The 22,252-nt window shown below is 38.6% G+C and overlaps 1 protein-coding gene across 1 annotated transcript in view; it reads left to right on the plus strand.

Annotated features, from left to right (window-relative positions):
* Window positions 1–275: 275 nt before the first annotated feature.
* Window positions 276–22,252, plus strand: part of APOLTP (apolipoprotein lipid transfer particle homolog) — a 53,811-nt gene continuing 31,834 nt past the window's right edge. The window contains exons 1-27 of the mRNA XM_088174448.1: window positions 276–553; window positions 1,578–1,733; window positions 2,149–2,333; window positions 3,103–3,285; window positions 3,420–3,511; window positions 3,691–3,860; window positions 4,131–4,290; window positions 5,330–5,409; window positions 5,938–6,118; window positions 7,185–7,340; window positions 8,534–8,667; window positions 8,779–8,937; window positions 9,477–9,657; window positions 10,114–10,325; window positions 10,848–11,036; window positions 11,907–12,046; window positions 13,441–13,603; window positions 13,715–13,801; window positions 14,264–14,398; window positions 14,792–14,911; window positions 15,395–15,612; window positions 17,254–17,447; window positions 18,624–18,926; window positions 19,621–19,850; window positions 20,848–21,009; window positions 21,238–21,315; window positions 21,682–22,032. Coding sequence (XP_088030574.1) covers window positions 305–553; window positions 1,578–1,733; window positions 2,149–2,333; window positions 3,103–3,285; window positions 3,420–3,511; window positions 3,691–3,860; window positions 4,131–4,290; window positions 5,330–5,409; window positions 5,938–6,118; window positions 7,185–7,340; window positions 8,534–8,667; window positions 8,779–8,937; window positions 9,477–9,657; window positions 10,114–10,325; window positions 10,848–11,036; window positions 11,907–12,046; window positions 13,441–13,603; window positions 13,715–13,801; window positions 14,264–14,398; window positions 14,792–14,911; window positions 15,395–15,612; window positions 17,254–17,447; window positions 18,624–18,926; window positions 19,621–19,850; window positions 20,848–21,009; window positions 21,238–21,315; window positions 21,682–22,032 — 4,668 coding nt within the window. The 5' untranslated portion in view covers window positions 276–304. The remainder of the gene's footprint in view (window positions 554–1,577; window positions 1,734–2,148; window positions 2,334–3,102; window positions 3,286–3,419; window positions 3,512–3,690; window positions 3,861–4,130; window positions 4,291–5,329; window positions 5,410–5,937; window positions 6,119–7,184; window positions 7,341–8,533; window positions 8,668–8,778; window positions 8,938–9,476; window positions 9,658–10,113; window positions 10,326–10,847; window positions 11,037–11,906; window positions 12,047–13,440; window positions 13,604–13,714; window positions 13,802–14,263; window positions 14,399–14,791; window positions 14,912–15,394; window positions 15,613–17,253; window positions 17,448–18,623; window positions 18,927–19,620; window positions 19,851–20,847; window positions 21,010–21,237; window positions 21,316–21,681; window positions 22,033–22,252) is intronic.

Genomic DNA, 22,252 nt, shown 5'->3' on the forward strand with positions numbered 1-22,252 from the left:
GTAAATGAACCACAGTACCTGAATGAAAAAGGATTTTTATTTTGGGCTGAGCTTTACATATTTGATTTTCATGGGACGATTTAATACTGAAATATCCAGTAGTGAAGGCTGAAGGATGTAGAATGCTAAACTTTGTAGACTACTGTGATCCTGCTTGGCAAATCTTTTGTGTTGATTACATCTGGTTGTGTATTTGATTTTCTGCTTTAGAAGTGGCCATGGCCTGTATGTGTCACTGCTAGGCTTTTCACTGCTGCATGCTTTTCACCAGGTTGGTGTACGACTGGAGAATGCTGAAACTCTCATGGAGAAGGTTTTTGGGCCGAAATCTTCTACTTTCAGTGATTATTTTTTTGGAAACACTAATGAAGGAAACCACAAGTCGGGAACCCCAGTGGAAACATCAGAGAAAGTCAAGCAAAGGAACCCGACTTTGAAGCGATACAGCCCTGCTGGTCATCTTGTGAGCAAGTCTGGCAAGCCAAAGCTGAGAAAAACAAACCAAAATTGTCTTGGTAGAAAATACAGTAAGATGAACGAGTTAGTCAAAAAGGTAACTGAATCTGTAGATCTTGGAAAAATTAATTATATTTCCCAGTCGAGCACAGGGACCCATCTGACATTGGACAAGTGCTCTGGATTACTATGACTCCTTTGCTCACTTGCAGAGAATTTAACAGCTGAAGAAAATACAGAGCAGCCAGGAGCCAGATCTTTAGGTTTTTTTTAGATTGTTTTATTGTCTCAAAACAATGACACTCAGCCATGGGATTGTATTGCCTGTATTTTGGGCTTCCTCTCATTATTTTGAGCTCTGGTCTCTTTATGCTGACATCCTTTTGCCTATTGACTGCTGTGCCACTGTAAACAGCTGCTTGATGTTGAGTTCCTGAGTCCTGTTTTTTGCAATCTGACTTCCCAGTTTGATGTCAGATGTTACATTGGCGCTTATAAAAATTTACTCATTTTTGGAGAGAGCTGTGTTTTATGTACTCAACAGGAAAGCTCTGAGAATTGACTTCAATTGTTGATGTATTAGCTGGAAAACTCAGGGACTGTAATTCATTTAGTTTGTCCTAGATCATCTCATCTTCTTAGGGTTTTTTCTTAGAGAGTAGGCTTATGATCATGTTGCTGTGGTATCATAGAATTGTAAACTCATGATCATGTTGCTGTGGTATCACAGAATTTTAAGGAACAGAAAATGTAAAGTTTTTACTTCCTAGCAGTTTATTTAGCAATCAAGGCATCCCTAATGTTGTTTTGAGATTGTATTTTTCAGATCTTCATCTGTTTGTGGGTATGTATTGCAATACTACTCCTTTGCCTGTCATCTTAGGGCTGGACATGATCAGTGTTCATTGTGACAGCCAGCTTGTGTGCTGTGGAGCTGAAGTGTAGCTGGAAAGAACAGCTACTAATCCAGGGTCTTAAGTGATTTCCAAAGTACTTGTGAAAGGGAGACTAATGTTTCTTTACTAATAGCATAGCCTGCACTGAGGAATTGTTTATTGTAAGTTTGAAAGGAAATAATAACACCAGTCCCTTTAATTTCTTTTTTCTTTTTATTCCATCAGTTCACAGAGCGAACAGTAAGAAAGGAGGTGCTGAAATGTGAGCTAAGCATCAAAATCTTTGGAAATGAACTTAGCTTCTTAGATTGTGAAGATTTTAGAAAACAAATGAAACATTATTCCTTAAATCTGGCTGAGTTGGCTGTCAAACTTCTGAAGGTAAAAGAAAATGTCTTGAGAAACTGCTTTCTGACAGATATGTAAAAGATACAAATATTACTTGTTGTTTCTCTAAAGGGAACTCTAAAAGACACCACTATATATTTGGTTTAAATAGCATTCAGTACATTAGGCAAAGACTTAATCTGCTGTCTAATGGTTCTTCTCTCTTCTCTCATTCAAATCCATCCATGCTTAAATTCTTTTTTTAACTGGAGTAGGACTGGTGTCTGACTCATGCCTTGGCCATGGGCAGGCTTTGGGCTGCTTTCTTCATGTCTCAGATCAGCTCAGGTAAAAAACACTTTTACAATAGACAGATACAGTCAAAAGTTATATCTGGAAAAATTCTCGAATGCTAGCTCTATTATGCGAAATAAAATTCTGGGTTTTGTTTGGGTTTTGTTCACCACAGGGGCAGGAGGTCCAGTTTAATAAAAGGATGAGCTTGGCCACTGAAGAGCTGCAGTTTCCAGCAATTTCAGGCTTTCCTATTCAACTGGCAGTCAGTGCCTCAGCAGCAATCAACATAAAAATCAAAGGGAATGCAGATTTCAAACAACATTCCAATGTCTTTCTAGATGGATATATCAAGCCGAGGTATTAACTGCTGCAAATGTGTCCCTTTCACATGTCCCTGATGTAAAGCAGCAATTCCTGATGTGAAAGTTTTGTGTGAATGCCTATTTATTAATTAGGAGATTCCTGAAGAACAAAATCAGCCATCAGCCTTCTGTTGCTGAATGGTTGCTGTGGTGTAAGGGCAGCAGTGCTTTCCTGTCCTGCCTGCCTGGTTTTGCACTCTTGCTGTGTTCTTCCAGTGCTGGTTTAAGCTGACTAATCCTTTCTATCTCTAAATCAAACTCCTGAATTCTTGCATGCAGATGATTTTTCTGAATGCTTTACCTGTGACAAGTGGATTTTTCTCAGGGTCAAACATGCTGTTACAGGTTATGGATGTACAAACCAGTGGAGGATTTAACCCTGTGTTTCCTTACCTGGCTATTTTAGCTTGTACATACTGAAGACATTACTAAACGTCACCAAGTGCTGTACAGACAGAGAAGAACTTGCTCTGTGATACTCAGTTCTAATTGCTTTCTCTTTCTTAATATTTTATGCTGAAATCTGCATTCACAATCCCCTCCTTAGGAGATATAGTAAAACTATAATTCATGTTAGAAAGTGTGTGTCGGTGTACATGCAATCTTTTCAGTTATTTCCTGAAACAAAATAGTTCATTATTTTAATCATAGAATATACTGTGTTACAGCATCAAATGCTATGTATATATTGAAGAGCTTTTAATTAAGTGCTTTAAAAAGAAATTGCATTTCATAGAAGGATATGTACATGAATCTTTCAACAGTGCATTTGTCCAGCTTTCTGTCCAAATGGGAACTGTGGGGAGTCTGGGACAAGCTGGCCTAAAGTGGTTAACAGGAATGAGGACATCTACTAGTCTTGATGGGGGAATCCAGGTGAAGAAAGGGAAAGAGCTCAAAGTTTTCTTGAACACTCCAGAAGAATCTATGGAGATTATAAATTTCAGGTAAGATTAAGCAAGGGCATCTTCAAGAACGGTAACTGTTAACTTTTTTGAATATAACTGAGGATTTTGTTTAAATATTGCTATAACTTTAGCATAATTGGTTTTAAGTTATTGTTCAAATTTCTTGGTTGTAGCTCTAAACTCTACTTCAGAATGGTGGATGAGACAGAAGATATAGATGTCTTCCAAGACCACACAGAAACCAGATCTTGCACTAGGGAGGAAGGTGAGTCCAGCTATTATGTTTGTCTTAGAAAGGCATTCTGAAATATCCATAATAAATCGTTTCATTCAGTAGAATTTCTTTTTCAAATATTATTTCTAAAAGATCTACAGTGCAATGTTCATTTTATGTTTTCTTTGTTTTCTGTTCTAACTGAATGTTCAACTGTTATCTTCCACCAGTGTCTGAGATTATTGGGTGGCAGCTGTGTTCTGAAATGTCCTATCCTGACCCAGCCACTGGTTTGGTTTTCCCCCTCAGTGGACCTTTGAGAGTGGCTGTGACATTAACTAAGCAAGACAGAGGCCTGCAGCAGTATGTGCTGGAAGCTGCCTATAACTACAGAGCTCAGGTACCACTGGCATGCTGGACTCAGTTTCAGTTTGCTCTTCTGGTCTATCTCAGTACTGCATATTCAACCCTCTGGGTTCCAAGCTCTACATCATTCCATTCCCAGTATAGTGGGAAGATATGCTGAACACAAATGACTCATGCTGATAGGAGGTACATACTCTTTTTATCTACAATACAGCACACAAACCATCTCTTACACAAGTCTTAGTGTAAGAGATTGTTTTGTAAGTGGTGTGCCAATTAATTGATTATTCTTTTGTTCTTTCAGGAGAATTCATGGATCCCAAGTGAAGCTGTCTTTCACTTCTTCATTGGGACTCCAAAATCAGACTTGAAAAGAGATGTTGGTGTTGACCTAAGTTTTAGTGTCCCACAGAAGAAATTCAGAATCCTATTTATACAACCTAAGAAAAAAATTGAGGTTCATGGTAGGTTTTTCAATTAAGAGCCTGATCATCAGCTAATATCAGTTATGAGAACTTCATTACAGTTAACTGAGAAATATCAGTATATTTCACTCACTAATCTAATGCTGAAATGACATAATTATGTGATAACTGTTCAGTTTACTGCTTTAGGTAGCACCCATTCCCAATGAGGTTTGCATTTTGGTTAAGACTATATTTTGCACAGTCAGAGGTTCAGTACCTGGTTCATGAAGCCACTTTGGAGAGGAAAGCTGTTGCCAAGATTGATGAAATGAAGGCTAAAGAACATGGCAGATTGTTCTGACATCTTTTACATTATGCTGAACTTGCCTTACTGTTTCAATTTGCTGTGTTCTGTTAGTTATGAGATGAAGTTATGTGTTGCTAAATGCTACTGCCATGTGTTACAATAAAAAATAAATATTAACTGTTAAAAAAATAACATTTTAATCACAGTGTAACATAGAACACAGAATCTACAAACCCATTGAGGAAATATAAACTGATAAATTAATGATAATAATATAGACAACATATTTCAGCATCTTTGGTGTACTGGTTAAATGATGTCTTGTGTTGATGTATTCTACTATGTATTCTTTTTTTTTTTTTTTTTAATCCTGGTTATTTCCAAATGGATTACAAGGAAGCTTTACCAACACTGTACAAAGTTTTGTGTGCAAGCGTTCTAAGCTCCTGAGATGTTTCCACAGCACAACACCACTTAGAAGTTTCAGTACAGCCCTAAAGGAAGTGCATAAATCAGTTCCAGAACTAAGCTGTTTTTGTTGAAGACAGCTTCATTATCTCTTCTCAGTTATTCTCTTCAGAATATCCTTTCAAAATTACTAGTTTATTCTGAAGACTTTGCAAAATGCATTTGCAAATTCTCGTCCTAACTTTTTTCTTTTGAGCTGGTATTTATCATTTTTTAAATTTCTCTATTGCTTATGAAAAGAAAAACTATCATTTCAAGTACATTCTTATGAAGCATCATTGAACAGTAAAGAAAAAGTAAAGCATTTTCTTTTTATCCAAGGGAGGATTGAATCTTCTAAAAATTCCCGAGTTGGACACCTGGAGCTGATAGTGGATGACCGAGATGTGTATTACATTAAGGTATGCCTGCATTTCATGAGCTCTCATTCCAGGATAAATACTTACAGAAAAGAAAGGCAGTGTAAATACATGTATTAAAAACATTTTTGTGAGCAATCCATCAGAGAAATGACCAGTTCTCCTTATTATATATTTTTGAGATGGACTCAGTGCTAAATTTCAACCGAAATCTCTGTGAGACTACGAATATTTTCAGTAATGCTCTGTTAATTTCTGGCCTGGTATTGCAACATTCATAGTCATTTCAGTCCTAAAACCAGCAGAAGCTGAAGGAAATAGCATCTTGCACCACTGTGACCTCCGTGTAACTGGAAAAACAAATCCATCCTTCCTCCCCATTATTTAGCAATGGCAAGAGTTAGGCTTTGTGGGGTGTGGAAGGCTTGTTGTTAGATGTATAGAAAAAAATGTCTTTTCTTCCTCCTCTCATCTAATTTTTGAAACACCCAACTCTATACTATTGCTTTCTTAAAACTTATGTTGTTGAGTGGCTTGGGGTTTGCTTTTTGATTTGTTTGTTTGTTCTAGGGAATGGCAGATTTACAGATGCTGAGTGGAGAGCAGAGATACATGACCCAGCTGGAGGTAAAGCTGATAAAGCAAAGCAGTCCTATCATTCTGTCAGGAAACATCACTAAACAGCCTGGCAAGAAGATAGCTTTTTCAGTGTCTCTGAATAATTTGTTGAAGGATGCTGCATTTCTTTCAGGTTAGAGGACAGTAAGTATTTGCCATATAAATGCAAGTTCTGGAGCCATTATTTGTTAGGGTTGTCTGGTTTTGGACACTTATTCCTAAAATTCCTTTCAAATCCATAAAGATTGCTTTTTAAAATCACTATCTTTCATAAATTAATATAAATATATATATTTCAGAATAAAAGAAATTTTAAAATAAAAGTCTGTTTTGAATTACTGCTGGAAATGGTGGAGGAAATAAAATATAAGGAATTATTTAACAAAAACATGCCAAAAAAATAACAGCTGTTTTTCATTTTTGTTAGTACAAAACAATACAGAGACACATATTTGTAGCTAAATTTCTCTTAAGACCTGTTGTTCTAAAAATCTTGAAGATTTTTTTCTCATAAATAGGCTAAGAGGAAAATACAAGATAAAGTATCAGAAAGAGAGCCTTAATATTTGTATAACATCAATATATTAAAATTTAAATTATACAGTGAAATAAAGCAGTAATAGATGTTTAAGGCTCTCATTTTTGACTGAACTGCCATAGGGTTACACAGTACTTTCAAAGAGAACTAACTTTTAAGGAATGCCAAAGGCCAGTTGGTGTTTTGGAAGATGATCTTCTGGTGAAATTTTCGTCCTTAGCTTTCACATGGATTGCCAGTGACTGCATCCAAACCAGTTCTGGTCTGATTTCAAACTCCTAGCACCTGAGAACTTGGCTGCACAAGCTGTGCTGCTGCAAAGCCACAGCCTTGCTCTGACTTTGTGTAGAGGTGAACATCCACATGTTCACACGTTAGGACTTAGTTAATTAAAAGATCTGCCTGGCTGAATTAATTTCCTTAGAGAAACAGCTTTGGCTGGATGCATTTCAATATGAAATGTGGTCTGCAGGCTGTCGGTAGAGATGGAGAAAGAGCTGAGCATCCAGCTCTGTGTTTTTTAATCTGTTCACTATGCGGGGAGCTCACCATGGTGGAGAGCCTAAATGCCCTTTTGGTTTTCCCCACTCTACTGTTCCTTAGACTAGCTGAAGTAACTTCAAGTTCCACCACTGCATAATCATTTCTCTTTTTTCTGTAGCACTGCTGGAGAAAAAGGTTAATGATAAGCTGAGACAATATTCATTGGAAGGGGAGATTCACCTTCCAGGTGTTCTTGGAGTTCACGCCGTTGCTCTCCTCCAGCAGCATGAGGGATTGTGGTCTCATGGTCTGCAGATAAAATATGGACTCCTAGGTACACTGAGAAACGGGGAAAGTAAAAGTGTTCTGTATTACTCATTTTTCCTACTAGATTTGCCTCTGTGTTTAGAATGCAATAGAAAGATTTCAGTTAATTTTTAGACTGTGACCTGAAACTTGAAATGAGTTGCTCTTTTCATTTGGACAAACTTTACTCTTTGAGTCTGCATGTAAAAACAGTTTTTTTAAAATGGGCTTTTCATAAGCGTATCCACTTTTTCAGTGGGAATTGCTCCTAATTAATTTGTGTTTCAGATGCTTGCATACATGCACTCAGTAACATGAGGGGTGGTTTCTAGGAAGCAGCTGGCTGTGCCCCCCCTTGCTGCAATATCAGAATTGTGTTAATTTTGTGGGACAAAGAAGGTGGACATCAGTGCAGTTATATCAAAGTATGGAATCCTTGTAGCAGCTAATCATGATAAATGTTATAAATGTATAAATGTTTACGCTAATTGTTGCACCTTCAGAGAGTATGTTGCAATGTGAGTAATAAAGTTTTCTTAAACCTACACAGGCATGACCCCATAATTTTGCTAAAAATGTCATGCTGATCACAGTATTTTATAAACATCAATCAAAACATACCTGAACACTTAAACAGTACCTTAAGCTGTCTGGCTATAGCTATGTAATTGTGAAGTTAGATACTTGGAACATAGTTACACTTTTTAGTTTAAACCCAGTTTGGCGACTATTCCACCTGAAGTGGTCAGCAAATACTTCCTTGGAGAAGTACTGGAATTTTAATTTTAAAAAGTAATCCTACTTATTAGTTGAAAGTTCAAATTCATTATTTTAATTTTCTTCTCAATGTCCAGAAGGGCTGGAAGTTCTCTTTCTTTTTAAGATGAAATGTTATGTAATGTCATTATGTTGGGAGCTAGGTGGTAACAGAAAATCATCAAATATTGTATGATACTAAGAAATCTGCAAAGCTTGATCATGATTAGTTTGTAGTGCTTTTACTTCAACCAGGTAAAATTCTGTTTAAGTGACGTAGTTTGTGCTTTCCTTTGGATTTCTAGGATAAATCAACAAGTATATAGCTGTAAAAACAGACAAATCTCACTTTGACGTTTTGAAAAACAGAAGTCTTGAAGCCAGTGCCAGATGTATACTATTAACATTTTGAAAGATGAATTCTGATTTACGTGAATAGATAACTTTGTGATTTAACTCGAGCAGGAGAGGCAAAAACCCCTTGCCACGAGTGCAATACACAGCAGAAGGTTCAGGTGGAGACGAGTGCACAGGGCTTGTACAGACTGGAGCTGGGCCATGAGTTTCACTGTGTGCAGGCTCCCACCTACAGCCACCAGGTGGGTGCTGAGCCAGGCACTCGCTGTGCTGGGCACCCCTGTGTCACCTGTACTCAGGGCTCTCAGCGTGAGAAAGAGTTCACAGCACAAAGGCAATGTCCTCTTCTTTAGGTTCACCTGAAACATGAAGTGAGTGCATCTTGGATTTCCTCCCACATGGAAGTGAGCTATGGGAAACACTGGGATGAAATAAACAACAAGAAGAAACTGCTGATCAGCCAAGCATTTAAGAATAGTTCCAGTTCATCTCTAATCAGCTATTTGATGGAGGTAATAGTGGTGGTTGAAAAGTAAAACCTTCATTTCAAATATTTAACAGACAAAGAATAAATTTGAATTTTTTTTTTATTGCGACCTTTTTTTTGTAAACATGGTATATATACTAATAATATAAGGCAAGTACCCAGACCTAATAATTCTGAGCTAGGTGAGGTCTTAGCCCAGAAACAAAGATCTCTGACATTAGATAGAAGATAAATTGTGCAAACACTGGAAAAGTTGGTGTTTACTCATATAAAATGATTGTAGAGATTTATGAAAGCTGCTTTGCTGACACAATGTGGAAAAAGGGTGCAGGTTATAATTACTCAGAATATTACAGCTTTTTTCTTTTTGAATCTCCTGTAATTGTAACAAATGCATGTTACAGAAACCTCAGTCTATAATTGGTGAGCATGCATGAAAATCTATAGAGTGAATGGCAAATGTGCAAAGCCAGAAGCTGTGACCTTCCTGCTTCTGTGTGTAACTTACACAGCCCTGAAAATAGGATCATGCTTTTATTTGAATTTGCTTCACTTCTTTTCCAGTTTACCCTGCAAGTCCTGGAAAAACAGGTGAATTATAGAACCCAGCTGCAGCATTTGCACACCTCTCAGGTGTATTTGCAGAGCAGCACCAACTTTGAGGTGCAGTATAATGACCATGTACCATTTGTGGCTGGGCTGCAGTGGAAGGATGCATCCAGAAATGGCCTGAAGAAGTGGGAAGGTGAAGTACCACAAACCATTTCCAGTCTGTGATTAGAAAAGCATTGGAAGCTGCTGCCCAGTTTTTCTGAGCAGTTTTGCATGAGTGCAACAGAATGATAAAGATGTTTGTTGGAAGAGAGAGACTCTGGAGGCTGTCCAGCCCAGCTTCCTGCTCCAGTCAGGACTGTTTCTAGCAGTAGATCACATCTGTTGTGGCTTTGTCTAGCTGAGTTTTTGAAATCTCCAACTTGTCACAGCCTGGCTGGCTGATCTCTTCCAGAAGTTCCATTTACACTAGTGAAGTAGATTAATTTCATTATATACAACTCAGAGATTTTAGCAATTGGAAAAGGTTGATAGTAGCATTTTAGCTTCATTCTGGAACCCCTGGATATTATCAGCCTTGGTGTGGAGTTAGAATCCAGGTAGTTTGAAATCTCATGTTCCTGTCAGCTTTAACATATGTCCCTTGCAGGTGGGTTCAATATAGACACCCCATGGCTCTATCTGTACACAGCTCACAAACTGCACCAGCCTCAGCATTCTGCTTATTTACTGACATCCAAGCTGACAGCTGGAAAAGCTCTCTCCATTAAAGACCTTGTACTGGAACTATTCTATAAAGATCAAGGCAATGAGAAGGAAGGAAAAGTTCACATTTACACACCAGCTACCACATACCTGCAGGTTGGTGACATGTGCTTCACAGAGTGTTTGGGGACAAGGCTCTGTGCTGTCACTGTGCCCTGTCTCTATGGTTTCTAAGCTTCCTCCTAATTTATTTTAGACTGTGCTATGCAGCAGAGGTTTAAAATGGATTTCATCATAGTTGCTGTGCATTAAGTAATGTGGTAAACTTCTGTCACTATGCAATTTGACTTATGTTTATTATTAAAATGTTCATTTATCAGCTTTTTCTCCTTAGGTCACTACTGCTTTAGGCACAGCCATGGAGGAATGTGAGAAACATTCTTGAATGACAAAAAAGTGTTCATCAACTGTTTAACTTTTTGTCTCTCTCTTGTTTGGAGGAGATAAAATAAAACTTTGAACTCTGTATGGCAATTCGGAGTATTTTGATAATGGAAAAGATGGCACACATTTCTAATAGTTCTTGTAAATGATCATTCTGTCACCTCTGTGCTGTGCTGCTGCACGGTGAAATGCTGTTTGTCCTGGCTCAGCCAGACTAATGTCTTTGTTTTTCAGGCATCCACACTTAATCGTCTTGGGAGAAATGTTCTGCATAGCTATAGTGAAATGATCTCTCTGTGGAATCAGCTTGTGAAGAACGAGATTCATTTGGAGAATAACGAACGAGCCAAACTTCTCTGCTTTAAGATAGAGAGTGCAAAACAGGAATTTAACTTCACAGCCAGCTATCAGAATCTGCCAATGGTGAGAAAGAAAAACAAAACCAAATTTTTTGACTCAGCACTCTCTTCCTGAACGATGTTATTGCTAATGTTGAAACTTATACCCTTCCAGTACTGCATCTATTTCTGTCTGTTTTGACAGGCTGCAGTGTAAATCTAGGTTCAAAAAGAAAACAAAAACTTGTGAGACATCGTTTGGAGTACCTCTCACCTATTAGGGAGTCCAGACAGTCATTCAGGGAGGAGAGGGTGAGAGACAAGCATGACTAGAAAGACAGCTGGAGATGTGATTACTCACAACTTGATGCAAATGTATGAGAGGTGTGGAAGATTCTATTGTCTTGGAGAATCAGAATCTCTTGCCTGCTAGTGAGCATGGTAACAACCCAGGTTTATATGCTATTTTAATCTCTACATCCCTTCCAGTCTTAAAATAATTTTTGCTCTGCTTGGTGTCTGCGGCACAGGAAGGGTAATCAGCAGTTTCTCCTCAAAAGAGGTACTTTGATCAGTTACTTTGGTCCATTCACACCTTGCAGGAAGTCTTGAAAAGTGTTTTTCTAAACATAGCTTTGAAAAGGCTTTTTCTATAGCTTTGAAAACCCAGTTTGGTTTTTTATGTATCAGAGCTTGCTTATGTTGCAAGTAGGTGACACTCAAGGGGCATTTGTCTTCTACTGGAGTCAGTTTTCTATTGATGGTACTTTTAATCCTCTGAGAGATTAATAGAGACCTAGACTTAAACTGCAGCAGAAATGGTTTGGTCTGTGAAATAACAGCCTTGCTGCAGCTTGTTGAACAATATGGTTTCCATATTGAGGTTCCTGAATATCAGTGCACTAAATCTGATGCAATTGTCCTTTCCTGTTCTGGTCTCATGATCTGAGTGCAGCCTAAGAAGACAAACTTTTCTGTGAAGATTGTCTGGAGAGATTATAAAAGTCTGCCTGTCATACTGCAGTGTGAAGGTCAGATAAAAGAGTTGAGGAAGGAGAAGATGCTCTATCAAAAACGTGCAACCCTCCATTTCAGGTTTAGTATTCTTATTTCTTATCTTTTAAGAAAGTTTTGGCCTAAATTTAATGTGCATCTTGATGCTCTTAGGAAATGTTTTGGACTTTACAAAGTGAGAGTGCCACATGCATAAAGTCTGTTCTTTGTCCTATCTGGCTCCCTAAACTTGCTCAAGCACAGCAGCTTTGTGGGCTGGTTATTTGCATTCATTAGCTTTTGTCCTCTTTGTTGAAATGACAGTGAACAAAGCTGTCAAAGGCAACAGACCATGTGCTGTGACATGGTTGCTGGCAACTCAGCCAGGCATATGGCCTCCTTTCCTGAAAACAGCAGGATTTATGGTGTGTACAAATTTGGGTGTGGTGAGACGTTCCAAAATCCAGATGTGATCTTCTGTGTCATCCATGTGATTTTTCCTAGTCCTTAGGTATTATGTAGCCATTCTAAAGCCAGAGGTATCCTCTTAAAACATGTAACAAATGGTCTTGTTTAGATTCTGGAATACGTTTCCATTTTCTGATGAGAATGAGTGCACTGCTCCTACATATTGCCTGTCCCTGAAACTTCTCTCTTAATTATCCATTGCTAAAGCCCAGCCTGAAGGCCTTAGTAAAAATGTATGCTCAGATTAGAGACACCTGGATCACCTCTGGAGAAATCTCAGCTTTCTTATGGCACAGCAGCATCAAGAGGAGTGCACAGGCTGCCTTAGGAGCCACTGTGCAGCTCAGAGATAACTAAAACACTGGGAGGTGTCTTTTCAGTAAAAAATACGTAAAGGAAGAGCTGTACCAGATATTCTAACATGTACAAAGGTGGGCTAGTGTCTGCTTATAAAGGTTCGTGCATGCTTCCAAGAGGTCTGACTAAGTAATAACTGAGTAAAAACTGCAGAAATATTTAATAAAGTCCAGAAAACATTACACTGAAGTAGTAAACTATTCCTAGAGCTGTGTAGTGCTGAACATCTGTTGCACAGGATTCTTGGCATGTAGATGCTGTTTCTACAGAAAGCATAAAATGTGGATAGGTGGAATTTTCAAACCTGCCAGGAGCTGTTGGACACTGTCCCTGTTTGAAATGAAGTCTTGGCCATGCAGGTGTAGAAGGTGTATGTGCTGGTTATGCATGTCAGAATTTTAGAGCAGCATCTTCTCCAATGCCCTTCCAGGCATTTACCAAATTCAGGAGGGAAACTTTGCCAAAAAATCAGGTTAGTGTGTGGAGTTTGTATGAAGTTGCATTTAGGCTCTGTAGTTTCTTAAATGTCTGGTCCTATGTGTTTTACTTCTATACCTGATACCTTGGTGGCAACTTCTAATTTTGGAGTTCAAATTGAACTCTGTATGATTTCTTTTTGTAGCTATCTATTAAGATCATTTACACTTGTTTATTTCTTGGTTTTTTTCCAGGCATCCTTTTAAAGTGCCCTTTTTGCAGAGCTTCCTTCTGCAGGAAACATTTACTGTTGATAAAAAGCAAAAGCACTATTTCATGGAAACAAAAATGTTGATAAATGAGGTGGAAGAAACAGTTCAGACTCTTATACTTGGTTACCAACCTGAAAACCCCTATGTGAGTTATCCAAGAGCTTCCTTTAGTCTGATATGCCAAAACAACCTGCAAATGAGTGGTTTACTGCATATTACTTATGTTCCTTGCATTTTCTCTCAAACTTCTTTTTAGATTTGTGCGGGCTTAACTCATCCTTATAACTACAGCATTTTTCCTAAAGATGTTGAAATGTGCATTTTAACTCTAAATCATCAAAATGTGAGTAAATTTCCCATGTTCATTACCTGTTTATTTACATTTTATTATCTTTTCAGATCTTAACATGCTATAGGTCTTTAGTTTCTTGCCACATAGCTGCTGCAGCCAAAATGTTTAGAGGGTGATTATGTCCTTGGTACCTCCTTAATTTTGTGTAATAATATGATAAGAATACTTAATATATTTTTTTAGACTATTATTATGCATGAGTGTTATTAATAAAACAAGTACTGGGATAGAATGGATTCAGGGTTCTCACCCTTATCTAGCTGTATCTCTTCATCTTTCTTACCAAATGTAGTTATTTTCCCTCATTTTCTTGTTTTTCATTCTAAGCCAAAACATAAGAGCTTGCAACTCTTTCATTTTTCACGATGTTTAGGGATGACCTCTCTGATCTTTCGTTTTACACAGGGTTAATACTCAGTGCTTTATTTTCTTATTCCCATTCTAAACACACAGGTGAAGCATGAGCTCGAGACTGTCTTAAAGGTGAATAAGGAAGATGTTCTCAGTTTTCTAGGGCGGTATCAGGACAAATCCAGTGATGGAGATTTTAGACATCTTTTACACATGGATGTGACACACTCATTCCAGGTATTGGTGGTTTTAATTTTGGTATTTTATTTTTTATGTCTTGGTGGCTGTTTTACTGTGTTGTCTTTAGAATGACAATTGTTTGATGCTGGTAAATGTCCTAATCCAATCGAGTCCTGGACCTAACAAATAACTGTAGATATCTCAGCAGGTTCAGTTATGTACCAATAATTTGTGTCTATAATACCTTGTAAGGCACACATTGACCTTTTTTTTCTATGCTTTTTTATTGCTTTCAACATATTTTCCAGTATCTTGGGATAAAACTGGTAAAATTTGATACACACATTTGCTTATATGCATCACCCACTTCATGGAATTGAGACATTAAATCACATGAGGCAACTGGGGGGAATGCAATGTTCTGTTCTGATACTTTACTTTGTCAAATAGGTTGAGTTTCCACAAGCAATGGGCCTCAGTGGGGAGCTGTTTTCCAGGCGGACTAAACTGGAACACTTGGACTGTGGTGTGAGTGTAACAGTCATCATCAACAAGAACATGTCTTCACAGGTCAGTCCTCAGTCTTGTTGCTTGAATTTGAAGCTTTTTGAGTTCATACACTCAATGACTGTAGTGGAGAGGTGTAAATTGTTAGGAAAACAGTTAACTTTTGATGGTTACAGTTTGTTCTGGCTGAATAGCTACATGGCGTTGGAATAGTTGGCTTGTGTTTTGGCTGAAATTCAGAAAACTCTTAAAGTCGAGTTAAATTGTACTTAAAATTTAATGTAGCACATGTTTTGTTGTGACAGGGTCAGGATAAAGACAAGGGAGATCACTTAGCCATTACCTTCACAGATGGAACAGACTCAACTTGGGCAATACTAATTTAATTTATTGCCATAGAAAATTAAAGTTAGATGATGAGAACTAAAAACTCCCCTCTCTGCTTTTGTTAAGTCCTGACTTGATGTCTGCAGTCTCATTGCTCTTACTGATGTTTCAGTATTGTGTATTATAATCTGAGGTCCTCTCCTTTTTCTCTATGTGCAGGTCCAGGCAGTTGTGAAGAGTTATGGTGGAAACAATGTCAATGGCTCTCTTCACCTTCATTCCAATGGAAGGGAAATGCTGAAGCTGGAGGTCGATGTGAACAATGAAAACAGGAGGAGTACCAGAATTGTTGAACTGAGGGCTTTTCTCCATCAGACAGTCCTGACAAACCCAGAATCAGTACAGTTCCAGCTCATGGGCAAAATACTTCCATCAAGGTAAAGAAATCAGAATGTTGGTTGAGGAACTGAAGTGTTCTGGGATACAAATTGAAATGTAACTGCTTTCCTATGGCTGCAGCAAGGCCACTGAGTAAATGTCAGTTCATGTGTTATCCCTATTATTGAAATACTTCTGCTCCTTGCATTTCACAACTTGGCATAAGTTGTATTAATGTTTTCTAGTTGCTTTCCAAGGACTTTGTATAGAGAACTTTGAGTGAACAGATAGTACAGGCTAAGCCAGTGGAAAAGGGCACTTCCCAGTGTTTATTATAAGGTTTTTAAAGTGTTGGAGAAAGCTCTGAGGTGGCAGAGGTGAGAAATAGAAATTTGGCTCTCCCAAGTTTCAGCTGATTTTTCAAATTTCACAAATACAAAAGTATGCAGTGAAGAATTTAGTGTTTCTGCAGAGGTCCCAGTGTTACCAATTGGATGGGATAACGAGAATGAGGAAATAAGTGCTAAAGAAATCAGAAGATACTTCAATTTAGATAAAGCATATTAGATGTACTAGTAACATTAAAAATCAGATAAAATATTCCAAGAAGGGTATTTCATGTGGTTCTGCAGTTTGCTTGCAGTTCTGGGCTTCCAATAGTGCATTAATTTGTTTACATACCAGGGTAAGCCATAAGAGAGCAATTTATTGCAGTTCACAGGAAAGAAAACAGAACACTTAAAATTTTTGGAATGATGATTTGTTTAGGGTTTGTTTTACAGGGAGAATACAAACAAAAATAAACTGTTGAATGTTTGTGGAGCACAGTTAGAAGGATGCAGTCTGTACAGACTTCAGTTGCTGACTGATGGAATGAATCTTACTTCACTGAACTATGTAGTTTTGTTCTTCCCATGGAGTGGATTTTCACTGAGGTTTTACTTGTCATCAGTCTTTCAACAGGGTTCCAGTTTGTAGGAAGGATGTCTAACACTATGAAAACTGGAGTGATTGCCTCACTTTTGGGTATTTTGTGTAGCATACTTGGGTCTAGAATGTCGGGTAGTTTGTTGAAGACAATGTGAAAATTGTGTCTCAGTCTTATAACACTGAAAATGGAGCCTTTTGTTGCTCCAGCAAGTTTTTTTAAAAAGCTGTGCTGTGTTTCTCCAACACTGTTCAATTCATGGCCAAGATGCAAAGAATTATTGTTGGTTCATTTACCAAACTCAAAAGATGGGGGCACTTAGAATTATGTTTTAACCTGAATTCTTGAATGCTGCTTTTAAATCAGCACCAAAGGGATATTTCATATTGTGACAGAGGAGGATTCATTTCCATCTCAAAGTCTCTCCAACTCTTTCTTTTATTATAAACCATGACAGAAACATTCAAGAAATTTAAAGAAAAATTAGTCTGCCAATCTGTGAAGATTTACTGAGGAATTTATAAACATCTGGTGATGTTTATAAACATCAGTGTGTGCTGACTGCAAGGCATTTGATTGCCTGATTCACAACACTGGAATGAGTGAAAGAAAGTCTGTGGAGTCTCCATACTTGGAGATACTCCAAACAGGACCACACACACTCCTGAGCACCCTGCTCTCACTGATCCTGCTTTGAGTGAGGAGGGGTGTCTTGACAATCCTGAATCAAACATTAATATCTTACTAGCAATTTTTATGTCTGTCTTTTTAGACTTCTGTTATCTTCTGACTTGAAGCTTAATGAAAACAGGGTTCACATGGATTTCATGGGAGTCAGGGAGCAGAAAGTTGGTTTTGTTTTGTCCCTGAATGGAAAAGTCCAGCACACTTTTACTGGATTAAATGCCATACCTCATCTCCTTTCTCTGGATGGATTACTGAAGTGCAAAAACAACACTCACGATGGTATTCTGTTTCTTTGTGTTTTGTTCTAACCTGCAGCTACCTAAGAAAACTTCTTAATTTTAATGTAATCCTTCCTGAGCTGTGCAATGCATCCAGCTCTGGGGGCCCCAACAGAAGAGCAATGTGTACCTGTGGGAGTGAGTCCAGAGCACACTGATGATCACAGAGGTGGTCAGGGATTGGAGCCCCTCTGCTCTGGAACCAGGCTGGGAGAGCTGGGGTTGTCAGCCTCGAGAAGAGAAGGCTCCAGGGAGACCTTAGAGACCCTTCCAGGACTAAAGGGGCTCCAAGAGAGCTGGAGAGGCACTTTAGACAAGGGCCTGGAGAGACAGGACAAGGGGGAATGGCTTCAAACTGACAGAAGGCAGGTTTAGATTGGATATTAGGAAGAAATTCTTCCATATGAGAGTGATCAGACAATGGAACAGGTTGCCCTGAGAAGCTGTGGCTGCCCCATCCCTGGAAGTGTTCAAGGCCAGGCTGGACAGGCTTTGAACAACATGGGACAGTGGAAGGTGTCCCTGCTTGTGGCAGAGGGCTTGGGACAAGATGGGCTTTAAGGTCTCCCTGGCTGACCCATTCTGTGATTCTGTATAATGCAGAGCAGAGTATTTTGCATGCAAAATGAATCACTGGTCATCAGGTTGAGAGTACTTTTCAGTGAACTAACATAGTTTGGGATTTTTCATGTTTTCATGGATTAAAGGAAATAGTGGGTGGCCTCCTTCCTCTTCTGAAATGGGAGAGCTGACTTGAGACTCCTACTCTTTTGAATGGCTCCATGGGTGGAGTAGGTCACTGCAGAGCTCTGGAGGGATTGTTTAGCCTGCAATTACACAAGTAGTAGGTCACAATCCATCTATAAAGTTTCCTTCAGAGGGAGTGCAGTATAGTACATGGCCTAAGGGCACAGGCAGCTTGGTGAATAAAAAGGAATAGCTGCCAGAAATACCATTATGTAATTTGTTTTAAATACAAACACTCACTAGTACAGAAACCCTCAACACTGAACTGATTTGCTTTCTAGATTAGACAAAATTACCTAGTATAATAAATGGAAATTCTTCTACTTCCTCCTGGTGTTAAAGCAATGGTTAGTGTATACATTACTTCTAAAACTGTGGTTATTTTTTCCCAAGAATCTCTCTCCACAGTAATAATTTCTGCCTGTTACAGGTAACATCAATGTGATGATCAACAAAAGACTGTATGGACTGCATGTCAGGAACAGGAATGTGTTTGGGAAAAGCACTGTGCACAATATCACTGTTGCCATTGTTCAGAATGGCAGTCGGGCAATCCCAGTGGAGGCAAGACTGAAAGGACACCTGGAACTGAGTAAAGAGAAGAAAAGGGGGCTAGCTAGCTTCCAGGTGGATGAGAAGGCTCTTTCTGTAGATTTTCTTAATATCATGGATCATGGGCATGGCAGAATCAGTGGGACTTTCACACATAATGTCGACTTCTTAAAAAATGCAGGTAGGAAGAAAATCTGATTTCACTGTGTGGTCTAACATGGTGAATTTATCTAAATGACTGCTGACCAATGGAAACAGATGACTTGTGTTTGCTCACACCAGAACAAAATGTGATCTAGTCTTAGCAGCATTCTTTTTAATATTGTTGAGATAATTCAGTAAAATGGACACAGAAATAGTTAGAAGAGTTTTGAAATATTTCAGAGTAAATGATTTCTCTCTTGTACATCTGTGTTCTTGTGCAGCCTCTAAGCTGACCAGTTCCTCTAAGTATAGTTTTATGCCAAGTGTTGTTTCCTAAGCAAAACTGTGGGTTTTCCTGAGCTGGAGTTATCAGTAATTTTGCATGGGTTCCTTTGGACAGAGTAAATATTTTCTGAATCTTTTTGACAGCTGACTACTGGAGTTGGACACAATACCAATTGATAAATATCATTTACTAAGAAAAGGAAAAATCTTGATTTCCAAAGTGCATGGCACATTTTAATTTAGCAGTCTCTTTTCAATACTATTTTCACCTGGTAGGTAATGTCCTTCTATAAATATCAGTAAAGTGATCACAATTTATTTAAAGGTGTGTCTTTTCTTATGAAAAACTATAGAAGGCTTCTTTTGATCTATAATACATCTTCTCTGTAGTCTGTTATGCCAACCCAGAAGTGCTGTGTTGATTTTACTTCCTTCCCTGTCAATAGGGTTACCTTTGGATGGCATTCTTACTGCCACATGTGAGCATGGCACAGGAAATCACACCATTGCCATAGCCCTGCAGAGTGGCAGTGAAAGGATTGCTGCTGTGTTAGAGGGGCACAGACTGGCCACAGAGCCTCCAACATCCCAGCTATCTGTGATCCTAAAGCACAACATCTCAAAGATAAAGAAACTTGGGATCCCTTTTGTTTTAGAAGCTGCTGGCTATTATGAGGTAAGAAGATTTCTGCCTGTGAAAGTTTAATTTCTGGCAGGACTATATAACTCTAGACTTTTCCTGTGCATTGTATATATTTATTTTAGGAGCTGCTCTGTTTTAGAGACATACTAAATTACTGAATGAAAGAAAGGTGTTGTCTGGTTCCTTGTCATACTGTGGACCTGTCATCTGAGCTCTTGGACCTGAATCTAGACTAAATGAGATGCTACTTTCAGTTCTCATTTAAGTGAAGTGCTTTGCTGCATATGAACAGATGTCTTGTCCAATTTTATCTTTTCCCTATAAATGAGAAGTGGAGCAGCAGGCCTAAGGCTTGTATCTGGTACTGGATATAACTGGTCCTCGTGTCATCCTTTGCAAGGCTGCTAAAGAGCAGAACAGTGTTTTGCTTCCCTTTCCCTTTGGAAACTCCTACCCACAGAAGCATTCTGGACCACGATTCCTGGTATGGGGTTGCTTGGCCACTGTTCTCTCTATCTGCATTTCTGCTACAGATCTGTGAACGTTCCAGCTCTTTTGCATGTCAGATTATCTTTCCATAAAAGAAGGGTTCAAATCCTTTGCTATCTCAGACATCCACTGAAAGGCTCGAGTCACTCATATGCTTATATTTGGGTGGCTTCAACCACTGTGGTAGGGTGAGAAACAGAGGTGAGAGAAGGAATTCTAAACTGTTCCTTTACCTTGCTTTCTAGTAGTTCCAGTGCTTTGTTTGTGCCTGAGGGCTCAAATCCTTCAGGGTACTGAATGCTCTCAGTATGTTTTGGAGCCAGAAAAATTATTGATACACTGCATTTAGATGATGTGGCATAACAGTACAATCTCTGTTTGAAAAGAGGCTGCCTTGATGAATTTGCACTTTTATTTTACCAGTGCTGCTGCCCTGATACAGGCTGTGATGTTTAAGCACTATGAAACACACTCTGCCTTTCCCAGTTGTTGCTAGGATGTTGTTTGTTTCTTTCCATGATTTGGTTTCTTTTCTACACAGAATTTCTCCAGAAAGATTGCTGTGGGGCTAACAACCACAGTGGAGACAGAGCAGCTCAAGATTGAAATAGAGAAGAAAACCACTGGCACTGCTGTGGAAATTTCTCTTTTACTTCACCATGATGTGGGAGGACTGATGGACATTCTTCCACGTGCACTAGAGGTTTGCAGAAATCCTGACATATATTGTAATGTATTTAGTGCACTAATCACTAAACACTAAACTGTTTATCTTTTTGAAACAGAACTCTAATATTTAATCTTAAATCTATGTTTCGGTGCCTTCATCCATTTGATCCTTAAAGCAGCCCTGTAACTTGCTCTTTTGAATTTTAGTCCTCCCTGCTTTTCTTCATAATCTGAATGTGCTTTTTATTGACAACATCAACAGGTTGCTTGCAGTGGAGAATCTGCTAACAAACAACTTTCTGGCCTTTGCAATGGTGCAATTGCATTTCACCATTTTGAGGTACTGGCTTAATTTATAAACTTTACTCTCAACAACATAGTGTCTTAACTACCATGAAGGGAATCTAAGAACTGAAAGTGTCAGACACATAGAAATGGATTTGAGCTTCCTGGAAGTTTTGTGTGCATTTTCAAATATTTTCACTCCATTAATTATTGGCTTGGGTTTTCTTCCTGTTATTTCTATTATGGAACTCCAAAATAAAGATACGGGTCCATCTCTCCATTTGTTTCAGCATTTATAATTATATAGGATGAATACAAAATGGTGTAGGCAACAGTTCTCTTTTAGTAATATTAGCTTTTAAAAACAGCATGTGACTTGACAGGAAAGCAAACTTGACAACAGTTTTCTGTAATTTTTCAGACTCCAGCAAGAGTTTTACTGAATGGGTCAATATTTACCAGCAACTTTACTGTCATCCTCTTTGGACGTGTTTCTTTTCATGACATATTTGCCTGCCTGCAACTCTATGCTACCACTAACACCAATCCTCATTTAGAAATCGACTTCCAGCATTCTTTGCCTTCACTTCATTCTCTGGGAATTGCCAGAGAGAACCACCTGAAGGTGTTAGCCATGAGAAGTGACAAATACAAGGGCATCCTTGGTATTGTCCTTGGGCCTTGTACTTTGGAAGCTGATGGGGAAGTGAGCCTGGCAAACAATGAGACAGGATGGGTACTTGCTTTTAGAAACAAGTGCATCAGTCTAGAGGTAAGCCCAGATTGTTTTTTGCATGCCCTTCTAGTCTGTGTATTTCAGATCACTGAGTCACAGAAAACTGTCTCCTGACACATTTATGGATAGACCAAATTTGGTCATTGAAGTTGTTCTGGCAGAGCAGTGAGTCAGAGCACTTGCAAGGGGAAGTGTATTTGAAGATATTAATTTAGAGTAATGCAATGGTAGATGTTACAGCTGTTGCCATAAAAAT

The sequence above is a fragment of the Sturnus vulgaris genome, chromosome 16, assembly GCF_052056855.1.
Source record: "Sturnus vulgaris isolate bStuVul1 chromosome 16, bStuVul1.hap1, whole genome shotgun sequence".
Classification (NCBI taxonomy): Eukaryota; Metazoa; Chordata; class Aves; order Passeriformes; family Sturnidae; genus Sturnus; species Sturnus vulgaris.